Below are 27787 nucleotides of genomic sequence, written 5' to 3' on the forward strand. Positions count from 1 at the left end.
ATTTTCTTCCACTAGGTAGGTTGACTTTTCACTCTGTTGATTGTTTCCTTTGTTGTATAGAAGCTCTTTAGTTTGATGCAACTTCACTTGTCAATGTTTGCCTTAGTTGTCTGTGAACTTGCTATTATGATCAATGAATTGTTGCTAAGATCAGTGTCAAGAAGCTTTCTTCTCTGTGTTTTCTTCTAGCAGTTTTATAGTTCAATAAAGACATATTTAAGTCTTTCATCTGTTTTGAATTAATTTTTGTTACTTGGTATGAGATAAGGGTAGAATTTCATTCTTTTGCAAATGGCTATCCGATTTTCCTAATACCATTTATTGAAGAGACTACCTAGTCCCCATTGTGTTCTTGGCACCTTGTCAAAGCTTAGTTGACTGTATGGCACAGGTATGGTTCCGGACTCTTTATTCTGTTCCATTGGTCTATATGCCTGTTTTTGTTCCAGTTCCATACTGTATGATTACTATAACTTTGTAATATAGTTTGAAACCAGGAAGTGTGATGCCTTAAGCTTTGTGTTTCTTGTTCAGGTTTTGAGTTTGAAAGTATTCCCTCTTGTCTTTTTGGAAGAATTTAAGAAAAATTGCATTAATTATTTGTAAAATGTTCTTTAGAATTCACCTGTGAAACCATCTGGTCCTGGACTTTTCTTTGTCATGAGGTTTTAAATTATTCCTTCAACATTTTTGTTTGTTATTGGTCTGAACTAGAAAATAGAACAAACTAAGCCCACATTTTAGCAGAGGAAAGAAATAAGAAGAACTAGGGCAAAAATAAGTCAAATAGAATATAGAAAAACAATAGAAAAGATCAACCAAACTGAGAATTTGGTTTTTGGAAAAGATGAAATTGACAAACCCTTAGCTAGCCTGAGGGAAAAAAAAGAAAGAAGATGCAAATAAATAAAATCAGAAATGAAAGAGGAAACATTACACTATATGCTTCAGGAGTTAAAAGGCTGATAGGGACTGTTATGAACCATTATGTGCCCAAAAAATAGGAAAACGTAGAAAAAATGAATAAATTCTTAGAAACATATGACCTTTAAGACTGAGTCTCAGTTTTTATGCATTCAGTTAATATTTGTTGAACATATTAGACAAGTTCCTAGGTATAACTTAGGATATAAAGTTCAAGGAACAGGCATTTGCTATTGAGAATTTATCATAATATTGAGTTTCTACTGCTTATAGTTGCAATGTATTTTAAGAACTAAGAGAATTTCTCCCATTTCTGTAAATGGGTAATACTCTGTGGGCTTCCTGGGTGGGTCAGTGGTAAAGAATCTGCCTGCTCATGCAGGAAACATGAGTTCAATTCCTGGATCAGGAAGATCCAGTGGAGAAGGAAATGGCAACCCACTCCAGTATTCTAGCCTGGGAAATCCCATGGATGAAGGAGCCTGGCAGGCCACAATCCAGGAAATCTCGAAAGAGTCAGACACCACTCAGAAACTAAACAACAGTAATCTGTAGCAGTGGTTCTTAACCCAGCTGTACTGTAGAGTCACCTGGAAAGCTTTATAAGTGATACAAATATCAGGGCTCCACCAAAGACCAATTAAAGTAGAATCTCTGGGGTTGGAGCCCTACTATCAGTAATTTTGTAAAAGCTCTCCTAATAACTGTAATGTGTGTCCACTGTTAGAACTTCAGAACTGTTCTCTACTGAATGGCATGATAGTGAAATGATGACATTTGTCTCCAGCAATCTAAGAATTTAGAAGCTAGAGTAATGAAAAAAAAGAGTATATTTTCTGGTAAAGAGATTTATTTATGTTTAACATTTCTCAGGTTTTTATGAAATGACTTAATCTGCAATGTGGGAAGAAAAGTCATAGACACAAGCATGTCAGGATATAAAAGTAATGCTTTGCCACTGTACTCCTGTGAGCCATGGTGATAACCTTTCTGAGTAGTTCTCCAGTTGTCTGGTATTATTCAAAATCAAGAGAGCTTCCCTGGTGGTTCAGCGGTAAAGAATCTGCAGGAGACATGAGTTCAGTTCCTGGGTTAGGAAGATCCCCTGGAGAAGGAAATGACAACCCACTCCAGTATTCTTGCCTGGGTAAAAGCCATGGACAGAGCAGCCCGGCACGGCTGCAAAAGAATCAGACACTACTTAGCGACTAAAACCACCACCCTCTCAATATCAACCTTGCCCAGAGTGGTGAATAGACTTAGTATTTTCTCAAAAATGTTTCCATTCCATTATTCAGCCTATGGGTATGATTCTGTAAGCCTCCAGGTTTTTAGTGAATAACTAAGTTAATGCCCAGTAACTGGCATGATTTATGCAAATTCTCTGAGATCAGCTTTTCAGACTCAATTTTGTTAAAATTTCTTTCAGCAAATTTTTAAAATTTATTTTTAATTGGAGTATAATTGCTTTGCAATGTAGTGTTAGTTTCTCCTGTCCAACAACATGAATCAGCTCTAGGTATACCTATATCCCCTCCATCTTGTGTCTGCCTCCCACCCAACTGTATCTCAGCCCTCTAGTCACAGAGTGCTGAGCTGAGCTCCCCGTGTTAATACATCCGCTTCCCACTAGCTGTCTGTTGTATACATGGTCGTGTATATATGTCATTGCTGCTCTCTCGATTAGCCCCACCCTCTCCTTCCCCCACCCATGTCCACAGGTTCGTTCACTACATCTTTGTGTCTATTCCTTCCCTGCCTATAGACTCATTAAACTTCTCAATCATAGAGTTTAACTTTCCACCTTCAGTTCAGCATCTGTCATTATCCCTGTCCCCCACCAAAGACTTCCTTAATTCTGTTTCCTCTGTTTGAGCCCAGTTTGTACAACAGAAAAGGGGAGTTTACCTGTTTTGCTCCGTTTCAACCAGAGTGTGGGGGGAGGGGAATAGAGGAAAGAAAGGGTGTGTGTGTGTGTGGGTGTGGGTGTGTGTTTATTTATGTGCTTGTGAGAGAGATTTAAAGAAAAGGGGGCACCACATATGACCCAGCAATCCCACTCCTGGGCATACACACTGAGGAAACCAGATCTGAAAGAGACACGTGCACCCCAGTGTTCATCGCAGCACTGTTTATAATAGCCAGGACATGGAAGCAACCTAGATGCCCATCAGCAGATGAATGGATAAGGAAGCTGTGGTACATATACACCATGGAATATTACTCAGCCATTAAAAGGAATTCATTTGACTCAGTTCTAATGAGATGGATGAAACTGGAGCCCATTATACAGAGTGAAGTAAGCCAGAAAGATAAAGACTGATACAGTATACTAACGCATATATATGGAAGTTAAAAAGATGGTAACGATAACCCTATATGCAAAACAGAAAAAGAGACACAGATGTACAGAACAGACTCTGGGACTCTGTGGGAGAAGGCGAGGGTGGGATGTTCTGAGAGAACAGCATTGAAACAAGTATACTATCAAGGGTGAAACAGATCACCAGCCCAGGTTGTATGCATGAGACAAGTGCTCAGGGCTGGTGCACTGGGAAGACCCAGAGGGATGGGATGGGGAGGGAGGCGGGAAGGGGGATCGGGAAGGGGAACACATGTAAATCCATGGCTGATTCGTGTCAATGTATGGCATAAACCACTACAATATTGTAAAGTAATTAGCCTTCAACTAATAAAAATAAATGAAAAAATAAAAAAAAATTTTTTTTAAATAAAGAAAAGGGGGTACCAGATATTAAGAGCAAAAGAGAAACAAAGGGAGATATCAGAGTTACATACACTGGGGAATGAATTATTTACCTCGAGACAGGAAAAATAAGTATAAAACAATAAATAGCATCATATTTATGTGTGATCATCAGCCGAAGCCCATAACTACATATGCCAAGTTCAAATAGCTTAAGAGCCAGCCTCTACCTTGCCTTTGGAGTGGGACTAAGTAGTCAAGATAAGAGATCGTTTCCTATGGGAAGCAGTCAACTACTTGGAAACCTGGATCTTGAAAAAAACAAACAAAAAAAAACAATGTATTTCATTGACATTGTCTTTGTTAGAAGCTTTATCCTATTTTGTGAATTATCCTTTTTATTCTTTTATCAAACTACTAATTGTGACTCTCGGCCCTACTTTTTTCTAGCTGTATGACGTTGGATGTGGGATTTAGTGGCTCATCGATGATGTCTTGAGCTTCCCAGGTGATACTGGTGGTAAAGAACCTGCCTGCCAATGCAGGTAGATCTAAGAGACCTGGGTCAGGAAGATCCCCTGGAGGAGGGCACAGTGACCCACTCAAGTATTCTTGACCTAGAGAATCTCATGGACAGAGGAGCCTGGCAGGCTACAGTCCATGGGGTTGCACAGAGTCAGACACGACTGAAGCGACTTAGCACACACACACTATCATGTCATGTGGGCAGTGCTTGGAACAGATTAGGTGTTCAATACATATTTATACTGAAAGAATGTCTAAGGTGCCTTTCAACTCCACATCAAATATGTGACCCACTTTGCTGTAAGACACGAAGAGGAGTAAAAACTGCTCTGAATATGAATAGTTTTCAAGAAAAATGTTGTGATTCTCCAGGCTCTCATTTTGCATCAGACATCTGGGTGATATGGGCGGATTGAAGAACTTTTGTCTCTAGCCAAAATAATTCATAAATTCCCAGCTCCAGGGTTGTATGGGGTGAGGTTGTGAGAGTCCTAGAGTTTCATAATATACATTTTCCTCATGGGAAAGATGGAAATGTTGGACTTGATGTTGCTAAAACACATTTGTTTTTATTCTCATTCTTTGCCTCTTTTGGCTACTGAGCAAGTGTAAGATCATTTGCAAACCTTATGGCATGTGTGTGTGTATTATAAAGTGCACGTCCTTCCTGCTGGTGGATCTCAAGCCAAAGGCAGCAGTCCCTCAGCCCCCACCCCTTGCCCTCTTTCCAAGGGGACAAATGCATTGCAGAGACAAATACAACTTTGAGTAAATATGTGAAAGTAAACATGTCTGTAGAAAAGAGCCAGAGTTTCTTTCCTTTGGTAGCTATTTAATTTCATTTTAAACTTTTCATCTTTATTTTAGAAAGATTTTAATTGGGTTTCACGGTCAAGAATTAGATCAAACATGAGGCCAAAATTTCTTTGTGACCTGAAATTATCTGTATAGCATTTCCTTCTGTTCTACACCTTCATCCCTTACCTTCCTTCCTTCCTCTCTCCTTCCTTCTTTCCTCTGTTCCTTCCTTTCTTCCCTCTCTCCTCTCTTCCTTCCCTCCCTCTCCTTCTCTGCCTCCTTCATTCCATTTTTCAAAAAAAGCTTGTGGAGTGCTAACATGCTTCACTGGGCACTGGGGCTCAGAGATCACACAAATAAACTACAAAGCAGAAAAACAAATAGGCAAAAATACATTTAAAAAAAAATTGTTTTCCGAAAGTGACAAGCATCCTGGGTGGCTGCAGATCTGTGTCCTGATCCTTTCAACTGGGGGCCACGCTACCAACTCTGTGCCTCTTCTGATGAGCCCTCTTCTTAAACGCCTCCCGCTGCCCCTGCCCACAAGCCCTCAGTTGTTTAAAGTTACTTCCAGCAGTGGCCCCCCAGTCTCACTTTGCTGTATTTCTAAGGCATTGTTTTCACCATTTTTAGTGGCTTTTACATAGCTTGACTTGCGTTATAGCTATGTATAAGACCCTGTCCTCCACTAAACTATGAGCACCATGGGCACAGGTGGTATCTTGGCTTTCCTTTATAGCTTCCTATAAAGCTATAGGTTCTCAGTCAAGACTGAATGAATTGACTGAATTGACTGTGGGGGCCAGAAACCTACTGCCATATTTTGAGAAGCTAGAGTAGGGAGGGAAGGCTGTTTAATTTTTTAATTAATTGATTAAATAATTTTTGGCTGTGCTGGGTCTTTACTGCTGTGAAAGGGCTTTCTCTTGCAGTGAGTTGCAGTAAGTCGGGGCTTCTCTCTAGTTTTGGTGCAAGGTCTTCTCATGGTGGCGGCTTCTGTTGTTGTGGAGCGCAGGCTGTGTGTGGAGCGTGGACTTCAGTAGTTGTGGCACGTGGGCTCAGTAGTTGTGGCTCTCAGGCCAAGGCTGTTTCTTGAATTCTCCCTTCTCCCATCACCCTCTTGGGACTCAAATGGCCCATAATGACACCCCTCCTAAGACATCACCTTCATAGCTTACTTCTGTCTCTCATCAATTGGTCCCTCTATGTTTCTCCGTATTTAGTTTCCCGACCATGCCCATTAGTTGCTGATCCTACATTGTACCGATATGTGTTCTATTTGGACTCATGGACTTCTTTTTTTTTTTTTTTTTTTTATTTAGTTGAAGGCTAATAAATTATAGCTTTGAGAAGGGTCAGGGGAGTGCTCATTGTTGTACCTTTCACGATGCTCAGCTTAGTACTGGTTCCCATTGGATGCTCAATAAATGTGTGAAGTGACTATGAATCAGAAAGCATTCTACCAAAGCTCGTGAACCCGAGCATCTTGCACAGGGGCTCATCTTCACTTTGAGATGGTGTGCTGTATATTGTCTCATTAGATTATCTGAGCAGTCTACTTGGAGCAGTTTCTGGTTTCATTAGAAGCTGGGCATGATCACTGTGGTTTCCAGTGTCATTGTTCTTGTGTTCTTCTCTTTTGATTACATGAGCACACTCCTCACTTTCATAACCCTAGCCCATATTTGTGAGAACTTGATGCTTTGTTGTAGCATGTCTGCCTTTGAAGACCAGGCAGAGATATGTAAAATCATACTTGTTTGGGGGAAAAAGTTGGCACTTGTTTTTCTAGTCGTAATTTAGAACATACCAAACACTTATAATAGCGAATAAACCAGTTGTAAACTCACAGGACAAACTCCAAAATTCAGTCTATAATATCCTCATGGGTCTGACTTTTAATTGAACAGCTTTGCAGACTCTGAGCTGCTGCTCAAGAATCTGTAAAAGTATAAAGACACTTTCCTTACTTCCCTGGGGTCAAGAGAAGAGCAAATATCCAGAGATGTCATCTTAGACTGTTTTCCCTAAACCTACATGGTTTCCATTTATATTGAATTCAGTCTGCACATGAAGTTATAGTAACTGTCTCTGTATGCATAAATCAGAGTTTCCAAGCTGGCAGAGCCTTCAGAACGTTTTTATAATGAAAGATTAGCATAGAGCAGAAGTGTTGAATTGTAAAACTAAGGTTACAAAAATACATTACTTATGCCAAAGAAACACTTTCACATCGAGGACTCAATCTTATGGCACTGTTTTTCAGGGTGAGATTCCATTACCCCCTCTTCAGTTTAAAATTGTTTTCCAAATGCAGCTTTCGGGCGCACTCCTCTTTTGGTTCTTTAGGCCACATCAGAGTTCCTGGCAGATGGAGAAGAGCTGGTATGACACCAGGGCCATGTCTGTTCCCAGCCAGCTCACCTGATGGATGATGCCTGGCTGCATGCCTCCTTGTTGTTTGTTGTATTATTACAACAGAAAGCATTTTCAAAAGCTGCATTTATCAAGTTGTCATAATAGTTTGGCTTGCATATCTAGCTAGCCAGAAAAAAATAAAAAATAAAAATCTCTCCCTTAGCACTGATCTGTTTGAGCTACGTGATATATCACATGCAGGAGGCAGTGCAAAACAATGACATCCTTCTCGGGATTCAGGGACGTTTCAACTGAGTGCTTAATAGGGGAGATGTTTTTTATGTTTGCATTTGTATGTCTCATAGCACCAAAGACCTCTGTCTCCTTGTTTCAAAGGCCCTTTTCCACAGGAGTCTGTGTGTGTGTTGAGAATACATTACTCCTAGAATTTTGGTGGCTTTGTCTGATGAAGGAGCTTTAACCTTAAATGGGAGGGGTGAAAATGAAGTTTGCTAGGAAGAAGGTCAGACACTTTTTTTTTAATATTTAAGATCAGTTTTTCATAGGCAAATGTTACCAGATTAAACATTATTTGTTATGGATACTCTTGTAAGTGAATTTCTTATTATTAGACAAAGGTGGTTGTCTGGGAGCACATGGCTGAGGGGGTTGGGTGCATAGAAGAGGATTCATATTCAGAGTCAATAAACATTCATTAATGTTTGTTAAAAATACTTCTATTAATATTGATAAACCACTAAGGATGCATACTAGAACATTTCTGTTATTTTGAGATATCGTATATCATGAATATACAATATAAGATAGTCATCTATAGATACTTTTTATTGGGTATAATTGACATAAAATGTTGTACAAGTTTAAGGTACACAAGTTGATTTAACCCGTGATACATTGCACTATGATTGTTAATGTTTTCTATCATGTCACATAAATTATTGTTGCTTTTTTATATTGGAAACAATTAAGATCTAGTCTGTCAGCAGTTCTGAAGTTTATAATACAGACTTGTCTATCATCACTAAGCTGTTCTTTAGATCTCTAGGACTCATTTATCTACTAGTTGCAAGTTCATTCCCTTAAAAGACATCTCTCCAACTTCTCCACCTCCAGGATCCTGGTAACCCCCATTCTACTCTCTGTTTTTATGTAGATACTTTTTGAAGAAAGGACAGTGTTGAATTGACTCCTATTTGGACCAAGTGTCACACAAATTAAGTTTCTACATAAACAAGGCTCATTTTGATTCTCATGAAGGATATTCTGTTTTAAACAGAATAAAACACAGAACATTAAAGAATGACTTTTTTAAGCACAAGAGTGAGACAGAGAGATCTAAGGGGAAAATGAGAACTTGAGACTTAGGAGAGTCACGGGGATGGCATGCCTTCTAACTCCTTTTCTCCCTCGTGCAAAGCAAGACCACTGCTAACCCTCTGCGGTGCATGCACCTCCAGTTCTAGTCCCTAGGTTTTCTGCATCCAGCTTGACCCATGGATTAGGACAGTGAGCTTCTGAGGATAGCATTACACACAGTGTCCACAGATTCATATAACTTCTTTTTTAATGGTCAAGTTCATTGGTGTCAAGTGTCAATTCCCAAAAGAAACACTTATGATAACGTGTCTATGGAACTCGAGGAGCAGCCCAACAGTGCATTTGCACTTGGTTCTCCTGGGTGTTCTCAGAATTTGTTATTCCTCTTGAGGTCTTTGTAAAAAGCCCCAGAAATGGAGAAGTATTTTAACTGGCTCCTAGGTGACCCGTTCCTGCTCTCTGGCTCCCGTGAACACTGAAAGTTTCACTTGAAGTGAAGGAGGAAAGCAGTGCTGTAGTACTCCATGAAGCCCTGGCTGGGGCTCTCAAACTGTTGGTCTTCTCCAAATCAGGGTCATTTCGGCCCCACAATCTAAAGGACCCAGAGTTGTCCTGGCGTGAGTTGCTGACATGGTTTTAGGCCTGTTTTCTTGTAAAGAGCACATAGTTTCCTTTTGGATGATTAAAAAAGAGAGAGAGATAAGCAGATGAACGCTCTTATTTCAAAATTCTTTGCCCATGAGTCCATATTTGAAAGGCAGGAGGTATTCAGAGAAATACAGTAACCTGTTCTTACTTAACGGCGCTCTTTGGTTTTAGGTAATCAAAGGCAAAGCTTCACGAGCCTAATATAAGTGTTATTGTCCTTAAGAACTCTGGTATTGAAAGTACATAATTACCAGATTTTCCTGAAATGATACACTAACACCAAGGATGAGTCTGGTTATTTCACCAGAAGAATCTGTTTGCTTAGAGAAGAGATGAGAAGAGTTTGTAATTTAAATAGATGTATTTTATCAGATTTTTAAAATTCTTAATGAGAGATAAATCAAATATAACTTCCTCTTTTAAAGACTTAAGAAAGCAGGGACAAAAAAAGCCAACAGATGGCTAAAGCCTAGAAAGGGAGCTTTTTAATTTTCTATGGGAAGTCATCTCTTCTAAGATTGTTAAATTACGGTAATTGAAACTAGGATAACATCAGGATTTTAAGTATTGGAAGAGTTTGGATGGTTTGTTATGTGTTAATTGGAGACCAATAAAGTATTCTTCAAGCCTATACTAATCTCGTTATAAGTGAATTAAAGTTTGAATAATTCATAAGTAATAGCTTGTAATTGAGAAAAGGAACTTAAGTCAAAATTAATAAATGACTGGTTAGGAGTGAAGTGCTGATATCAATAAGGAAATCTCTGTTCAAATTTGGTTTCAAAATATACATTTTTTATATTTTGTTCTTTTATACTTGAACCAGTTTCTGATTCATTAATTGGTCTAATACTTAACTCACTAAATACAGTCCTGTAACTATTTCATAGTTTGCATTGAGCAGGCATATTTACTTAAATCATTTGTTATTGATGGCCTATAACTTTCCTCGGAAACCATTTTGGACTGAAATTTCTAATGCTTGTTTTCCTTTCCAGAGGTGAATTTTATTTTGTTAAAATGTGAAGAAAATCATTCAGCTGTTTTATATTAACAGACTATTTTTTAAAGAAGTTTTAAAAGGGAAGAAAATATTTTTTACTGCATAATTCTCACATGAGGCTTTTGTGCCCAGATAAATGCCTTGGATGAAGAAATTCATGCTTGGCAAGAATTAAAATCCTTGTGGTGAAATAGTCACTTTGTTACTTAAGTAAAATTTGTATTCAAATTTAATAAACTTGAACTTTTAAAAACTGCAAGTTTTTTTCACTAAAGTTCTTTCACACTACATTTTACTGAGGAGTGTGGTTCTCTTAGAGATATTCCAAATGTACAGAGTGTATCTAGGTGTCATTTACTCTCTGGATTTCTCAGAATTGAGAAGCAGATGATATACTGATGTGGAGAATAAGATGCAGTGAACTCCTCAGCTCAGCCTCCCAGATTTGATTTACTGTTAGTATTTTACACATCTTAAGTATATCTTGTTCCTTTTGTATTAATTATTGTTTTGTATACTTTGGCATTACGCAAACCTGAGTTCCAATCCCTACTTCTCTCTTTTTATATATGTGATTTTCAGCCTCCTAGCCTTTCTCAGTCTCAGTTTTCTCACCTATTAAGTGGGAGGGATAAAACCTTCCAGTTGATGGAAGAGGTAGAAATAATGTGCACAGAATACCTAATACTGAACCAGATATCTATAGCACTCAGTATACATATAGTAGAGGTTAGTATTAATATTATTGTCCACAATTTGGTAATGTCTTTTAATAATAAAGACTTTTCCAAACTCAAATATTACTTGCTTAAATATCATTGTTGTTTAGTCTCTTAGTCGTGTCCGACTCTGCGACCCGATGACCTGTAGCCCACCAGGCTCCTCTGTTCATGGGGTTTCCTAGGCAAAAATAATGGAGTGGGTTGCCATTTTCTTCTCCAGGGTTTAATATCATATTTCACTCAAATAATCTCTCACTCAAAAAGTAATACGATACAGTAAAAGGAAGACTTAATTTAGCAGCAGAATTAAATTATTTGCAAATCATTTTTAGGTGTTAGATAATTGCAGGATGTTCTTTAGAAATGATGGCAAGTGTTTTATTTACTGTCTTTGTTTTTGTTTTGCATTTGCTAAATGAAAAACATTTAATTCAGTCTTTTACATTGTATACTTGTATCTCCTATTATCTAAGTATGCTTTTTTAAAAATTATTGAACTATAGTTGATTTACAATATTGTGTTAGTTTCGGTGTACAGCAAGGCATTCAGATATATATATATATATATGAGAGAGAGAGAGGTGTAGATACAGATGCTTTTCAGATTCGTTTCCATTATAGGTTATTAGAAGACACTGAATATAGTTCCCTGTGCTATACAGTAAATCCTTGTTTATTTTATATATAGTAGTGTATATCTGTTGACCCCGTATTCCTAATTTACCTTCCCTCTGCCTTTCCCCTTTGATACTCATCAGTGTGTTTTCTGTGTTTGTGAGTATGTTATGTTTTGTAATTTTTAGATTCTACATATAAGTGATATCATATATTTGTCTTTATCTGATTTACTTCACTTAGTACCATAATCTCATTCTATCTCAAGGATGCTTTTGAAACATGCATAGGTATTCATACTTTAAAATATCTAGGAAAAGGCTGATTTAAAGTATTGAAGTAGGTATTTTTCTGCTTTTTGGTGGGGTTTTGTTTTATTTTTGTAAGCATTACCTCTATAATAACCCCTTGGTATTTGAATACAGCTTGTGTGAGTTATCTCGGTGATCACAGCTTTCAGCCAGTTTGGCTGCTCAGTCACATCTGACTCTGTTACCCCATGGACTGCAGCGTACCAGACTTCCTTATCCATCACCAACTCCCGGAGCTTGCTCACTCATGTCCATCGAGTCGGTGATGCCATCCAACCATCTCATCCTCTGTCGTCCCCTTCTCCTCTTGCCTTCAATCTTTCCCAGCATCAGGGTCTTTTCAAATGAGTCAGTTCTTCGCATCAGGTGGCCAAAGTATTGAAGTTTCAGTTTCAGTATCAGTCCTTCCAGTGAATATTCAGGACTGATTTCCCCCTTTAGGATGGACTGGTTTGATATCCTTGCAGTCCAAGGGACTCTCAAGAGTCTTCTCCAACACCACAGTTCAAAGCATCACAACTTTAGGCAGGGCCATTTCCAGATCCAGTGATATCTAGCTGACAGATGAGGAAGCAAAACCTGAGGGTCTGAGAGACTTATGCAAGGGAAGGAGCAAAATTTATGACTCACATCATCAAACTCCTAGTTCAGATGTGTTTCCATTATTCCTTTCAGGGAGATAAGGTTAGGAAAATAAAAGGAGGGTGAAAAACATAGCATTTTAAAGTCTTCATGATTAATGCCAGATTTCACAAGCAAGAAATCATCATTGGATCTCCTTGTTTTAACTGCCTCCGTGGGTCCCCTTTACCTACTGCAAAGTTCATGGCTAGAAGGCATTTTTATCTCCTGCAATTCCCTGTATACACCCAAAACTCCATAACTGCTTGGAAAATATAGAAACACACCATATCTTTTCATTCCTCTGCATCTTTGCCTATGGTTTCTTCTCCACATATCTTTCATCTCTTTTAATATATATTATATTTTTACATCTTTTACACAATTACTTTGTTAAATGTCTACATAATGCTTCTATATGTGAAGCACTGTTTGAACTGCTTCACAAATATTAACTCGGTTACTCCTCATAATAATCCCAGGAGATGAGTACTATTATTCCATTTTAAAGATGACAAAACTGAGGTATAGAAACTAAGGAATAGGGGCAGGACTTCAGAAAGGAGACTCTGCTTTCACAGTGGTTACTTTTGACCACTACACTGTGTCACATATGCTCCAGGAATTTCAAAATCAAAAAACATACCACATTCAGCCAACACTGATGTCTACATGGCATGCTACTAAAGACCTCCAGGTCACAGAATTAATTACCATATAAAATTTATCATAAGCTGGAGCCTAGCTCTCATCTTTTTAAACTCAGAAACCTGATATATTTTTAGCAATCACACAAAGAACAGATCCTTCTCTTGGAGGTAGACTCACAGTGACTTGGCCTGTGAGATTAATATTTAATTAAAATGCTAATTTAATCACTTACAATGAAAATGATTTATTTACTTACATGTCCATAACATGAATCGTACCCATTGCAGCATAACCAGCCCCTCTGCCTCTTAGCAGTCATATAAAAAAAGACTGCTTTGGCAAATGGCTTAATCAACATAGTATTATAATGAGGGATGTTTCTGGAATAAGCAAAAAACTCACTGGCATCAGGTAGGTTGGAATAAGGCATCTGTGCTGTGATGGCAACAGCCTGGCCAAGGGGATCAGGAGGATCATTGGACATTAGCCTGGGCTGTTGTTGGGCAGGGCACTGACAACCTAGTATCTCTTTCATTCTCCTTTTTTCTATGGTTCTGGCCAGCCTTGTCTTTCCTTGGTCCCATTCTGTTGTTGAGTGCATATTAATATAGTCAGTCTGGCTATAGTCAAGTCTTCAAGCCTAGGACCTTTCTATCTGTCTAAGATAACCTTTGGGTAATTGTATTTTACCCAAAGGCTGAGTGCCAAAGAGTTGATGCTTTCAACTGGAGAAGACTCCTGTGCTGGAGAAGACTCTTGTGAATTCCTTGGACTGCAAGGAGATCAAACCAGTCAATCCTAAAGGAAATCAACTTTGAAAATTCATTGGAAGGACTGATGCTGAAGCTGAAGCTCCAATACTTTGGCCCCCTGTTGCAAAGGGCTGACTCATTGGAAAAGACTCTGATGCTGGGAAAGAGAGAATGCAGGAGGAGAAGGGGACTACACAGAATGAGGTGGTTGGATGGCATCACTGACTCAATGGACATGAGTTTGAGCAGACTCTGGGAGATGATGAAGGACAAGGAAACCTGGAGTGCTGCAGTCTATGGAGTTGCAAAGAGTCGGACACAACTGAGCAACTGAACAACAGCAATCATATTTTTAGATGACATTTTCTTTTCTGATAGTGTTCTGAAGACCTAACACAAATACTATCTAGCATTTCTTACACCAAGTCAGAATTGTATGAGTAATTTTCTTAACAGTGAAGACTAAGTCATACTCATTCTTCTTTGTATTCCCAGAGGTAAATGCACTGCCCACCTCAGAAGTTCAGTAGATGTGTGTTGAACAAACAAGTAAATTGGAACAGTGGGGCATCACAGTTATGTGTGTAAGCTTTGAATGGCTCAGTTTCAAATCTCAGCTCTACTGTTTACTAGTTGTGTGATTTTGGCAAGTTACTTCAGCTCCATGGTCTTATCCATAAAATGGATCCGATAATAGTACCCTGTCTCTTAGGGTTCTAATGTACAAAAAAACCTCAGAAATGTACCTGCAATTCCATAGTTATTTATTATTAGTATACTCATTCTCTCAGAATTTCATATTACATTTTACTTTTTTTTTAAAGTGTGACTTATTTTGAAAAGAGCAGAGTACTGCTGTTCTTATGCCATCGTTGAATGATTCATCAAAAATTGATTGTTTCTGTTCACAAGAGTTCAGTAAAATGGAAACTCCCTTGTATTGCTGGTGGGAGTATGTAGTAGTACAGCCTTTATGGAATACAATTTGGCTGTATTTATCAAGAGCCTTATAAAAGTTCATTTCTTTTAGTGTCATAATTCCACTTTTAGAAACTTATCTTTTCTAAAGACATAGTCAGAAACTTGGATAAAATATACATGGACATGATTTATCACACTATCATTTATCAACCTCTATGTTGGAAATTACTTAAATGACAAGAAATGAAAGAATGATTTTATAAGTTACACCACTTAATGGAATAGTATGTAGCTCTCAAAATGATGTTTTAAAAGTTACTTAGTAGTGTGAGAAATACCTTCAAAAACTTTAAGTGGAAACAAAGCAGGCTATAAAATTGTAGAAGTACTGTTATTTCCTCTGAACTGGAAAGAAATTAATATATCAAAATAAGACTAATTATCTTTACATGAGACAACAATGGGAGTATAGGATTTTTTTCTTTGGAGTCATCTTTCGTTTCTAAAACCTCTATAATGAGCATGTACTTTAGCACTGAAACTATTGCTCTAAGAATTATGACTTTTTGTATCCTTAAATGTGTAATTTTAAGAAATACGTCGAATGTTAAGTCTAATTTTTATCATATCAAGACCTGAGATTTATCATATTAGTTAAATCTGTCTTTACTTTTGTATCAGAAATAATTGAGATATTAAGAAATAATTAACATTAATATTTTTCGGGAAGTCTTACATTAAAATTAGATTAAATACATACTCACTGTAAGTACAGTAGACTTCCCTAGTGGCTCATTGGTAAAGAATTTACCTGTCAATGCAGGAGATGTGGGTTCGATCCCTGGGTTGAAAAGATCCCCTGAAGAAGGAAATAGCAACCCACTGCAGTGTTTTTGCCTGGGAAATCCTTTGGACAGAGGAGCCTGGCAGGCTACAGTCCTTGGTGGTGCAGAGTTGGACACAACTTAGTGACTAAACAGCAACAAATCAGTACAGTAAGAGTCCCCTACATATAAGTAAGTTCTGTTCCCAGAGCACATTCATAAATCCAATTTGTTCACAAGCCAAACAAAGTTAGCTTGAGTGCCCAACTAACACAGTTGACTATATAGTACTGTACCATAAAAGGTTTATAATACTTTGCACGCACATAATACATAAAAAAACAAACACAAGAAATAAAAAGTTTTTAATTTCACAGTGCAGTACCTTGAAAAGTACAATAGTACAGTACAACAGGTAGAATACAGGGCCTGGCATCTACTGAACAGGCAAGGAGAGTTATTGACTGGAGGAGGGAGAAGAGGTGGGAGATAGGAGAGCTGAAGTGTCGTCAGTAATAGGAGATGGAGGGAAAGCTACAATTTCAGTCACGCCTGACATTGTTGGCACAAGTTCTGGTTCTTTGCTGGATTCAGTTCTGTCTATCCTTTTGAAAGAAGAATCCAGTGATGTCTGGATAGTAGTTCAGATGTGTTTTTTTCTCATGATAGATGACACAGTAGCACCGGATTGCATTCTGAATGACTGCTGCAACCTTTGTATATCATTCTATGTTCCAGTCCTGTGCCTCAAAAAACTAACAGTGCCTCCTCAGATAAAGAAAATCCCTTTGCCATTTACTCCATCATGACTCTGTCTGGTTCTTCAATTACTTCTTGTTCCACTTGTTTCTCTTTATCCTTTCTCTGGGCCTCCAATTCCTGGTGCTTCTTAGCAGTACCAGCTACATCTCTGCTGTTTTTATGCTTCCTGACATCCTGGGCTTGAAATAAAGATACTGTACCACTGTACTCTATACAGTACCATACAATTAAGTACACAGAAGCACATGTGTAAAGGAGTCACACATGTGACAATGTGTACCAGACCCATGAACTAACTTACATGATTGGCTGTGTGAACTCACGTTCGCATCTTTGCACGTGTTCAACTTGAAGGTTCAAAATTTAGGGAACTTGCTGTACTTATTTTGACAACTTTTGAAGCAAGTTTAATACTTAGTTTCAAGTCTAGTGGAGAAGTCAATCTGAGTATACAGCTTCTTTAGGTCTGCTCTATTTAGTATTTGATAGTAACTCCTACAAGGGCATACTCAAAAGAAAACAGAGGCTCTTATACTGGTATTAAAGAGGAAATTGACTTTCTAGGAAAACCATTGAAATTTGGGGCTTTTCATTGGTGGTAATGAGTTGTTTTTTTTCCCCTCCCCCAGGAGCTGTGAGGGAAGAAATATCCGATATAGAACATGCAGTAATGTGGTAAGCATTAACTTCTATGATTGTGATAATGTATTTTTTAAGCCCTGAATAATGCTAAGCAGTCTCATGTATCCTGAGCAGATATCAACTAATTAGTATATCACAAAGAGTTATTTATTTCATGGTATATGGAGTATATACACCAAAAAATAGGTATTTTTAACATTCCTCAAGACAAACTTTTAATCACTTGGCCAGATTGAAACTAACTACACTATTTAAAAATAAGAACTGTGTTTCCTCTCTTTCTGGCTTCACGTCTAGGTCTCTTGAAAGCAAAAAGAGAAATGAGAAAAGGGAAACCGCTTGGGAATCATGAAATAAACATCAGTTCATCAGACTCAGATTTGATACATTCATTTGTTTAACAAATACTGTTCAATACCAACTGTATGTGAGGCACTGAACTACTACAAGGATAAATAGCATGTGGTCGCTGTCTTAAAACATTTGTGTTATGGTAAGGGATGTAGCAAGAGAAGACAGATGCTGACAAATGTAGAAAGAAAGGGACTAAGTTCTTGTGGGTTAAAAGCAGAGAGAAATCTGAAGGGCCTTCTAGAAGGAGGTGATTTGACATAGGGCTGAGAAGCCTAGAAAGGCTGTGATTGGCCCAGACTGGGTGGGAGGGGATGACAGCCAGTCCAAGTGGAGGAGATAAATAACATGCAACTTTGGAGACAGGAATATTGAAGGTGTATTCTGAACATGAATTTAAATAGGACTGTGCTTAGCAGTATGGAAGAGAAGAATTGAAAGATATTTTAAGGTTACACCATGAAGAGATTTGAATATTAAGCTTCCAAGTTTATATTCCTTCAGTGACTAATGGAGGGTCACCAGAAGTTGTGGAGTGAGAATAGGATATTGTTGAGTTCTACTTTGGGAAGTTTAATTCTGTAATGGTATGAGGGATGCACTGGAACACGAAACAAGTGGAGAGCAAGAAGTAATGAGGGCTGAAAACAGAAGGAAATAGATATGAGAGATCAAAATTAAAGTCACTCTCTAAGACTTCCCAAGTGATTTAATTAGAGTGAGGAGTTGGAGTGGGAGTAAAGGAATGTTTTACGTGCATGTTTAGAGCTCTAGTGCTTCTGAATCGCTTTCTTAAAGAAGTTCTTTTTTTTTTAATGTTCGCATGATGGGCATCTTCCTTATTCTGATCTCAGCTCAAATGCCACCTCTTCAAAGAGGTTTCCTTGACTACTTTATCTAATATAGTTGTCCCATTGCTTGGCCCCAACTCTCGCAATAGTCAATCAATCATATTTAGCTTTTTTTTTTTGACTGTGCAAGCTCTTTTTTGCAGAGTGTGGGCTTCTCTAGTTGTGGTGTGTGAGCTTAGTTGCCCCTAGGAATGTGGGATCTTAGTTCCCCAACCAGAAATCAAACCCATGTCTCCTGCGTTGGCTGATGGACTTTTAACCACTGGACCACCAGGAAAGTCCCTGTGTTATTTGAGTACTTATTTATGTTCTGTTCCCCGACTCTGGAATGTAAATTCCTTAAGCATAGATAGAGCCTCATTTACCTTGTCCACTCCTTCATGCCCAGTGCCTAGAACTTATATATATATTAAGCATACAGTAGATATTTGTTGAATGCAAAATGAATACTGGTCTTCTAGAAGAATGGTGGATGTCATTATCAAAAGTGTGAACACTGAGAGGTTTGAGAGAAAAGTGAAAGTACAAGTCACTCAGTCATGTCCAATTCTTTGCAACCCCAGGCTCCTCTGTCGATGGAATTCTCCAGGCCAGAAGCAGTTACTCTGGTGTATCAGGAATGAAATCAAGATGGCCGTACATAAAGCATATTAATAAAGAAGTGGAATCTATAGGTCTGTTGTTCTTATAAAGTGCTAACAGAGACACTTCATCATTTGTAGAGCCACAGAAGGGTGGGAGGATGTGGCGCTTTTTTGTTTTGTTTGTTTAAATAAGAGAGCCCTGAGAGATGAGTTTGATCTGGAGGGCGAGCTTGATGATATTTGCAGGTAAGAGTAGACTTGATGCCACAGGTCCCAAAGCCAACACTGGGTGACAAGAAGAGAAGGAATCTTGATATAGGGAAAGGACCTAAACTCTGTTCTTAAAAACAGACACAAATTGAGGATATAGAAAACTTTTGAAGACCACGTTGTTGTAGCAGAGTGGGTTCGACTGAGGTTAGAGACCTCGTTCTTATAGGGAACATGGTCCAGAGCATGTTAGGTCTTAGTCTGGCAATACTGAGATGCCCCCAAAAAGTGGACAGTGGAGTCTACTTATAATCAATATCATACAATATTTGTCTTTCTCCGTCTGACTTACTTTACTTAATTTGGTAATCTCTAGGTCCATCCATGTTGCTGCAGATGGCATCATTTCATTCTCTTTTATGGTAAAGTAATATTCACTGTGTATATGTACCACATCTTCTTTATCCAAATAGTACAAATGAACTTATTTACAAAGCAGGAATAAAGCAAACTTATAGTTAACAAAGGCAAAACAGAAGTAGAGGAATAAATTAGGATTTGGGGATTAACATATACATATGACTATATATAAGATAACTAATAAGGACCTACTGTATAGCACAGAGAATTCTACTTAATACTCTGTAATAATCTATATGGGAAAAGGATCTAAAAAAAGAGTAGATATATGTATAACTGGTTCACTTTGCTGTATGCTTGAAATTAACACATTGTAAATCAACTATACTTCAATAAATTTTTCTTGTAAAAAAACGAGATGGACAGTGGAGGTGACCCCTGGCCAGAAGACAAATAAGATGAAAAAGACTAAAATGAGTGAACAGTATAATTTTATATAAATGCCTGACCAGGAACATAAGTGACTAGAAGGCATGATAATTGGAAGCAGAAGCAATTGTTCAATAGAATATTTTGCCTAGTTCATTTCTCTATTTCCATTTAAGACACTAGTGACATATAACATAACCCATAGCATTGTCTTCTTCACCACACACACACCCCCCTCACTCAACTGCTGATTAATTGAAAAGATCAAATAACTGTGGTGACTTTTGTTACATTTTTTAAAAATGGTATTGACAGTTTGTTGTAGTTACAGTATGAAAAAATTTTGGTATAAATATGCTATAGCTCATTGGTTTTCTTTATGATCCTTTTTATTGTGGTGATATATATGTATACATATATATATATATATATATATATATATATAAAATCATTTTAAAAGCACACACATAGAAAGCAAACTTATAGTTACCAAAGGAGGAGATGGGGAGGGATAAATAAGGAGTTTGGGTGTTAATATAGATACACTACTATATTTAAAATAGACAATCAATGAGGACCTACTGTATAGCACAGGAAACTGTACTCAATATTTTATAAGTTGGAAAAGACCCTGATGCTGGGAGGGATTGGGGGCAGGAGGAGAAGGGGATGACAGAGGATGAGATGGCTGGATGGCATCACCGACTCGATGGGCATGAGTTTGAGGGAACTCCGGGAGTTGGTGATGGATAGGGAGGCCTGGCGTGCTGTGATTCACAGAGTCGCAAAGAGTCGGACACGACTGAGCGACTGAACTGAACTGATAAGGGAAAAGAATCTGCAAAAATAGTGATGTACGTATGTATAACTGAATCATTCTGCTATACAGCCGAAACTAACACAAAATGGTAAATCAACTGTACTCCAATTAAAAAAACACACAAAAGCAAACATAATGAAAACATTTTTTAATTAAATGAATTATAAAATATGAAAAACACACAGACATGTTTTTAAAGAAAACTCCTTAACTACCATTCCTTTTCTTTCTTGCTTTAAGGTTAATAGTAAGGGTCCAGACTATCCTAAGTAGATGTGAATGCTTAAAGCATCATGAGCAGATGTCTGCCTACTCTTTCCTTTAAGATCTTCAGAAACAGCCCAAAACTTCCTTGTTATCATTATGAGCATTTCCCTGGGCTAAGGCTGACCTAACATTACTTAAAATCAATAGCACGAGCCAACTCTTTGCAGCTTGTAGAATCAAACTGACACTGAATTTTTTATGAGAACCTAGAGTCTTCAAGTAATTCAATGCTTTTTTTCTGGCTTTTGGCCATGACAGAAGCAACACTGCCAAAAATACAAATGAAAAATTTCATAAGAAAGAATTTTTTCATAATCACATTCCAATTTTTTCAAACTAAGAAGTTCAGAACAATTCAATTAAATATTCCCCTTTTAGTTGCTTGTTTTGGAAAAACTTGAGGACCGCTTATTAGTTAAGCCTCCGAGGTCACTTGTTAATCCCTGGACAGCTTCCTAGGCCTCTTCTGAGCCACTTCTCCTCCAGAGATTCACTCTCTATTTCTGTTCTTTGTACTTGCTGTATATAGCATTTCTTGGGATTCTTGTTCCCCGAAACTGAGGAAGAGGAAAGATCTCCTTAGATTACCAGTTTTTCTGGCTCAACTGAATTATCAGCTCATGTGCTTTTAAGGTTTTATTGTTAATCACTGTATAGACAGAATATATCAATATAAGAAAGTTAAAGTGTCCATGAGATTCACATGGTTCTTGGAGTCATGGTACCTTCTTATATCATTTCTACCTGATCCAAGCAGGCTATTTTCATTCCTAAGGATGTAGTTCATCCAATTTTTCCCATTGGACAGTCCCTGCTCTTTTTAGGAAAAATGGCAAGGCTTTCTCTGAAAGAAAAAGCTAAGGATAGGGACTTCTCTGGCAGTTCAATAGTTAAGACAGTGCACTTCCAGTGGTTGAGGGGGCAGGTGGGTTCAATGCCTGATCGGGGAACTAGGATGCCACATGCCACACAACACGGCCAAAAATAATCAAAAACAAACAAACGAACAAACAACTAAGGATCACATCAGGATAAACAGTGGGTGTAAACCCACCAGACCATTTAAGTGGGTTACTAGGTCTCAGATTGTCCCTGGATCCTCTCAAAGTTCTCCTTAGATCACATTTTCCTGTTTGTTCAAATAACCTCAAATCTGAACGCTTTGATCTTAATTAGATGTTTAAAATGGACTTCCAAAGTGGTGAGAGGAATGCTATGTGTCTTATAAACCGTTTCTTCATCACTGTCCTTAATCTTCACTAGAACTGAGATTTAAGACATAGTGACCACAATTAGCATCCTATTAGGCCAAGGTGCTTGTAGTAGCTGATGGCACTCTAATGTTCTTATTGAGATTTTTTATTACTCCACTGCAACACTGTACTGTTCTTAAAAAATACTCTTGCAAGATTACAGTTGGTAAACCACATTTCCATATCTTTTCTAAAAACTCTCAGGGAACAATCAGAAGTAGGGGTGAGGTGGGTGGGCAGGGATTTCTGTCTTCTTAGGAATGGTTGAAATCATTAAAAGCCTTTTTAGCACATGGAGACAAAATGTTGTTCATTCCAAGAATAACTGACCATGAGAATTGTTCTCAGGACTGGGGTATATTGATGAATAGGACCAAAACCTAATTCTCCTGAAGCTTTCATTCTAATGGAGGAAACCAGAGACAAGTTATTTAAAGGAAACAATATCAGGTAGTGATCAGTGCTCTGCAGAGAATTAAATGATCAGTGGTGACTACAGACTGTAAGGTTGGGGAAGTCCACTTGGGGATGGACATTTGAATGACAGGAAGAAATGAACTGTGGTAATATCAGAGGAAGAGTGAATCAGAGAGGAGGACCAGCTAGTACAGAGGCTCTAAAGGATGAAGGAACGTAGTGTGTTCAAGGAAAGAACAAAGTCAGTGTAGAGACTAGTCTGCAAGGAGAAGCATTAGAAGATAAGAAAAATGAAGGTGCAGTTAGACAGGAGCTAGATCATGCTGGATGTCATAAAGCATTATAGTTTTAGAGCCAAGAGGAACTACTGAGACTTTTAGGGAGGGGAAAATAAAGTTGTACTCAGGAATTAAAAAAATAGGTTTGGCTGCAGGATCACTCCAGAGATGGAATGCACAAAAGAGATTGGAAGTGGACATTCCAGTTCAGAAGTGATTCCAGTAGTTTCCATGAGTACTAATGGATGCTTGCAGTAAGTGGACAATGGTAGGAAGATGTAGACTGTGTTTTAGAGGGAGAATGTCTTTTCCTAAGTCATTTGGCTTTGTCCTCACTTGGATACAATCCACTTTTATGGTCTACAGCATCATTACTATGAAATGCCTTACATGCAGCATTCCAGCAAGAGATAAAGGCATCAGCTATAATGGTCAGATAGGACAAAGTGGTACTGGGCAAGTTAATAACTTTGGGGGCTTCAGTTTCTGCACCTAAATAGCAAGAGGGTTGAACTAAGATTTCAAAGATCCCTTCCAGCTCTAAAATTCTGTAGTTCTTCAAAAATTTTATATCTGGGCTATAATATATTGGAACTAAACAATGAAGATATCTGTATTGGTTTTGTGACTGACACTACTGCATTGAACAGATTTATCCAGCAATAAAGTAGGGTTAAATCAAAGTGAGCACACATGGACCGTAGAAGCAAAGTTCTTGTCTTTGCTGTAGACTGTGATAAGCCATCTTAACCAGTGATTCTCATCACTGAAGTTGTAAAGGTTCATGGCTTTCATAACATCCTTCATGTGGTTATTAATGATGAATCTAAAGTAAACTCCCATTTGATCCTGTGTCCATTTTTCTCACTGGGTCTTTGTACAGCATAAAGTAAGGGCACATTTGGTGCTTTATGTCAATAGTGGAATAGAAACTCATAGAAGGAAAGAACATTCTGCTCTAGGGCTTTCTTGGCCAGAAATTTTCTTTTTTTTTAAATTTATTTATTTTAATTGGACGCTAATTACTTTACAATATTGTGGTGGTTTTTGCCATGCATTCACATGAATCAGCCATGGGTGTACATGTGTTCCCCATCCTGAACCTCCCTCACACCTCCCTCCCCATTCCATCCCTCAGGGTCATCCCAGTGCACCAGCCTTGAGCACCCTTTCTCATGCATCAAACCTGGATTGGCGATCTATTTCACATATGATACACATGTTTCAATGCTGTTCTCTCAAATCATCCCAACCTCGCCTTCTCCCACAGAGTCCAAAAGTCTGTTCTTTACATCTGTGTCTCTTTTGCTGTCTCTCATATAGGGTCATTATTACCATCTTTCTAAATTCCATATATATGCATTAGTATACTGTATTAGTGTTTTTGTTTCTGACTTACTTCGCTCTGTATAATAAGCTCCAGTTTCATCCACCTCATTAGAATTGATTCAAATACATTCTTTTTAATAGCTGAGTAACATTCCATGGTGTATATGTACCACAGCTTTCTTATCCATTCATCTGCCGATGGACATCTAGGTTGCTTCCGTGTCCTGGCTATTGTAAACAGTGCTGTGATGAAAATTGGGCTACACGTGTCTCTTTCAATTCTGGTTTCCTTCGTGTATGCCCAGCAGTGGGATTGCTGGTTCATATGGCAGTTCCATTTCCAGTTTTTTAAGGAATCTCCACACTGTTCTACATAGTGACTGTACTAGTTTGCATTTACATTTCCAGTGTAAGAGGATTCCTTTTTCTCTGCACCCTCTCCAGCATTTATTGCTTGTAGACTTTTGGATAGCAACCATTCTGACTGGGGTGAGATGGTACCTCATTGTGGTTTTGATTTGCATTTCTCTGATAATGAGTGATGTTGAGCATCTCTTCATGTGTTTGTTAGTTATCTGTAGGTCTTCTTTGGAGAAATGTCTGTTTAGTTCTTTGGCCCATTTTTTGATTGGGTCGTTTATTTTTCTGGAACTGAGCTGCAGGAGTTGCTTGTATATTTTTGAGATTCTTTGTCAGTTGCTTCATTTGCTATTATTTTCTCCCGTTCTGAAGGCTGTCTTTTCACCTTGCTTATAGTTTCCTTTGTTGTGCAAAAGCTTTTAAGTTTAATTAGGTCCCATTTGTTTATTTTTGTTTTTATTTCCATTACTCTGGGAGGTGGATCATAGAGGATCCTGCTGTGAGAGTGTTTTGCCTATGTTTTCCTCCAGGAGGTTTTTAGTTTCTGGTCTTAATTTAGATCTTTAATCCATTTTGAGTTTATTTTGGTGTATGGTGTTAGAAAGTGTTCTAGTTTCATTTTTTTACAAGTGGTTGACCAGTTTCCCCAGCACCACTTGTTAAAGAGATTGTCTTTTCTCCATTGTATATTCTTGCCTCCTTTGTCAAAGATAAGGTGTCCATGGATACGTGTATTTATCTCTGGGCTTTCTAATTTGTTCCATTGATCTATATTTCTGTCTTTGTGCCAGTACCATGCTGTCTTGATGACTGTAGCTTTGTAGTATAGCCTGAAGTCAGGCAGGTTGATTCCTCCAGTTCCATTCTTCTTTCTCAAGAGTGCTTTGACTGTTTGAGGTTTTTTGTATTTCTCTACAAATTGTGAAATTATTTGTTCTAGTTCTCTGAAAAATAACATTGGTAGCTTGATAGAGATTGCATTGAATCTAGAGATGGCTTTGGGTAGTATTTTCACTATATTGATTCTTCTGATCCATGAACATGATATATTTCTCCATCTATTTGTGTCATCTTTGATTTCTTTCATCAACGTTTTCTAGTTTTCTATGTATAGGTCTTTTGTTTCTTGAGGTAGATTAATTCCTAAGTATTTTATTCTTTTCCTTGCAATGGTGAATGGAATTGTTTCCTTAATTTCTCTTTCTGTTTTCTCATTGTTAGTGTATAGGAATGCAAGGGATTTCTGTGTGTTAATTTTATATCCTGCAACTATACTATATTCATTGATTAGCTCTAGTAATTTCCTGGTGGAGTTATTAGGGTTTTCTATGTAGAGGATCATGTCATCTGCAAACAGTGGGAGTTTTACTTCTTCTTTTCCAATCTGGATTCCTTTTATTTCTTTTTCTGCTCTGATTGCTGTGGCTAAAACTTCCAAATCTATGTTGAGTAGTAGTGGTGAGAGTGGGCATCCTTGTCCTGTTCCTGAGTTTAGGGGAAATGGTTTCAATTTCTCACCATTGAGGATAATGTTTGCTGTGGGTTTATCATATATGACTTTTATTATGTTGAGGTATGTTCCTTCTATTCTTGCTTTCTGGAGGGATTTTATCATAAATGGATGTTGAATTTTCTCAAAGACTTTCTCTGTATCTGTTGAGATAATCATATGGTTTCTGTCTTTCAATTTGTTGATGTGGTGTATCACATTGATTGATTTGCAAATATTGAAGAATCCTTAAATCCCTGGGATAAAGGCCACTTGGTCGTGATGTATGATCTTTTTAATATGTTGTTGGATTCTGTTTGCTAGAATTTTGTCAAGGACTTTTGCATCTATGTTCATCAGTGATATTGGCCTGTAGTTTTCTTTTTATGAGGCATCTTTTGTCTGGTTTTGGTATTAGGGTGATGGTGGCCTCATAGAATGAGTTTGGAAGTTTACCTTCCTCTGAAATTTTTTGGGAGAGTTTGAGTAGGATAGGTGTTAGCTCTTCTCTAAATTTTTGGTAGAATTCAGCTGTGAAGCCATCGGGTCCTGGGCTTTTGTTTGCTGGAAGATTTCTGATTACAGTTTCAATTTCCATGCTTGTGATGGGTCTGTTAAGATTTTCTATTTCTTCCTGATTCAGTTTTGGAAAGTTGTATCCTTCTAAGAATTTGTCCATTTCTTCCAAGTTGTCCATTTTATTGGCATATAGTTGCTGATAGTTATCTCTTATGTTCCTTTTATTTCTGTGTTGTCTGTTGTGATTTCTCCATTTTTCTAATTTTGTTGATTTGATTCTTCTCCCGTTTTTTCTTGATGAGTCTAATGGCTAATGGTTTGTCAATTATATTCATCTTCTCAAAGAACCAGCTTTTAGCTTTGTTGATTTTGGCTATGGTCTCCTTTGTTTCTTTTGCATTTATTTCTGCCCTAACCTTTATGATTCTTTCCTTCTGCTAACCCTAGGATGCTACATTTCTTCTTTTTCTAGTTGCTTTAGGTGTAGAGTTAGTTAGTTATTTGATTTTTCTCCTGTTTCCTGAGGTAAGCTTGTATTGCTATGAACCTTCCCCTTAGCACTGCTTTTACTATGTCCCATAGTTTTGGGGTTGTTGTGTTTTCATTTTCATTCACTTCTATGCATTTTTTATTTCTTTTTTGATTTCTTCTGTGATTTGTTGGTTATTTATAAGTGTGTTGTTTAGCCTCCATATGTTTGTATTTTTAATAGTTTTTTTTCCTGTAGTTGACATCTAATCTTACCACATTGTGATCAGAAAAGATGCTTGAGATGATTTGAATTTTTTTGAATTTACCAAGGCTAGATTTATGGCCTAGGGTGTGATCTATCATGGCAAAAGTTCCATATGCACTTGAGAAAATAGGTGAAATTCATTGTTTTAGGGTGAAATGTCTTATATATATCAATTAGGTCTAACTGGTCCATTGTATCATTTAAAGTTTGTGTTTCCTTGCTAATTTTCTATTTAGTTGATCTACCCATAGTGTGAGTGGGGTATTAAAGTCTCCTACTATAATTGTGTTACTGTTAATTTCCCCTTTCATACTTGTTAGCATTTGCCTTACATATTGCGGTGCTCCTATGTTGAGTGCATATATATTTATAATTGTTATATCTTCTTCTTAGATTGATCCTTTGATCATTA

The 27787-nt window shown here is 37.7% G+C and overlaps 1 protein-coding gene across 1 annotated transcript in view; it reads left to right on the forward strand.

The window, feature by feature from the left end:
- ADAMTSL1 (ADAMTS like 1) overlaps nt 1–27787 on the forward strand; it is a 505479-nt gene that overhangs the window by 62814 nt on the left and 414878 nt on the right. The window contains 1 exon segment of the mRNA XM_043486937.1: nt 17110–17155. Within this exon segment, the coding sequence (XP_043342872.1) occupies nt 17110–17155 (46 nt within the window).

The sequence above is a fragment of the Cervus canadensis genome, chromosome 14 (genome assembly GCF_019320065.1).
Source record: "Cervus canadensis isolate Bull #8, Minnesota chromosome 14, ASM1932006v1, whole genome shotgun sequence".
Lineage (NCBI taxonomy): Eukaryota > Metazoa > Chordata > Mammalia > Artiodactyla > Cervidae > Cervus > Cervus canadensis.